Source organism: Corvus brachyrhynchos, unplaced genomic scaffold, assembly GCF_000691975.1.
Source record: "Corvus brachyrhynchos isolate BGI_N302 unplaced genomic scaffold, ASM69197v1 scaffold68, whole genome shotgun sequence".
NCBI classification, from domain to species: domain Eukaryota; kingdom Metazoa; phylum Chordata; class Aves; order Passeriformes; family Corvidae; genus Corvus; species Corvus brachyrhynchos.
This window is the reverse complement of record NW_008240039.1, coordinates 1,492,815-1,494,421: the sequence shown is the minus strand read 5'-3', so window position 1 is coordinate 1,494,421 and position 1,607 is coordinate 1,492,815. Positions and strand designations below refer to the sequence as shown.

General features: G+C 61.3%; 1 protein-coding gene across 1 annotated transcript in view; it reads right to left on the bottom strand.

The window, feature by feature from the left end:
• AGRN (agrin) overlaps window positions 1-1,607 on the bottom strand; it is an 85,113-nt gene that overhangs the window by 39,720 nt on the left and 43,786 nt on the right. Inside the window, 2 exon segments of the mRNA XM_017743971.1 lie at window positions 79-303; window positions 1,444-1,603. Of these exon segments, the coding sequence (XP_017599460.1) occupies window positions 79-303; window positions 1,444-1,603 (385 nt within the window).

Below are 1,607 nucleotides of genomic sequence, written 5' to 3'. Positions count from 1 at the left end.
CCCCACCTCAGCTGGACTCATTTTTAACCCCCTCATCCCCGGGATATTTCAAGCCCCTGGGGGTGCCAGGGGACTCACCACAGGGGCCATCGAACTTCTTGAAGACGTTCTCCTGCTTGTCGCAGGCGTGCTTGTTGAGGTGGCACTGGCTGCGGTAGTCGCGGCCGTCGCTGCCGCACACGGGGCTCTCGGGGACGCCGCTGCACGACGAGGGACACACGCACTTGGCCACCTGGCCATCGGGGGAGGGGACACACGTGCTGCCGAAGCTGCAGGTCACCTCTGCACAGGGGTCCTTGGAGCCTGAGGGACACAGGAGGGGACACGGGTGAGAGCACGGCAAAGGTCACGGTCTCATTCCTCTCATGGAATAACCCCGAGATATCCCCTGGATCCATTCCCTCTGAGTGCCCCAAAAAGAGCAGCAATGGATCGTTTTCCACCAGTTCCAGCAGATGCCAGAGGCAGAGCTGTTCCCTGCTCCTGAGCAGCGAGTCCATCCCCCCCAGTGCCCACCCACCACGGGGGCTGTAGGATCATTCCGAACCCTCGGCACACGAGGAAGGAGCTCCCTCCCCTCCTGGCCCCTCTCTCCTCTCCTTTCCCACCCTCTCCACCTCTCCTGCAGTCTCTTTTCCCCACAAATGCTCCCTGAGAGCTCCAGGGTCCTCAAGGCCCTTCCTGCAATCCCCAATCAGAGCAAGAGCTCAAGGAGCAATTCCCTCGCTGACAAATTCATTTGCCACCTTTTTATTTCCCCCCTTTATTTGTGGCTTTCTGATGATTATTAATTATTACTTGGAATCCGTCTCTCCCTGCTCCCTCCCCTGCGCAGGAGCCCCAGCAGGAGCTGGGTGTGGATTCACTGCACAGCCACACAGAAAGGTCAGGCTCATTTCCTGGGAGCTGAGGAGACTGGAGAGGGCTCATTCCTACAGCTCCGGGCTCGCAGTTGGAATGCCAGCCTGGGGAAGGGCTTTGATCAGCCCCACTTCCAGCTGTGGCAGATGTTTCCTGCCCTGCAGAGGTGCTGGGGGGCAGCGGGGATGTCCCAGAGGGGGTCGGTCCCCACGGCGTTTGCCACACACCCCTGGACCAGCTTTTGGCCAGCATTTTTCCAGCATTTTCCTTTCTTATCACACTCTGCTGACCCCCAAGGAAGAGCTGGTGATTCCCTCAGTGTCCCCTCCCATCCTGTCCCCATCCCCAGGACATCAGAGGTGTCCCAGCACGGGCTGTTCCTCACGGGGCTGTCACACGCCCCTGGCCCAGCCTTTGGCCATCACTTTTCCATCCCTTTTCCATCATTTTCCCTCCTTGCCACACTCTGCTGTCCCCCAACGCAGCGCTGACCATCCCCTCAGTGTCCCCAGCGCTGTCCCCACCCCCTGAGCTCATCCCGGGTGTCCCTGCCCGCCCTGGGGACCCGGCACCGCCACTCACCGCAGGCTCCCTTGCTGACCACCTTGATCCTCCTCTGCTGGTTGCACTGGGCCCTGTCCAGCTCGCACTCGTTGCTGTAGGTGGAGTGGTCGGAGCCGCACACCGGGGCCACCACCGGCGCACAGGGACCCTTCTTGCACACGCACGAGGCCTGGCCCGGCTCC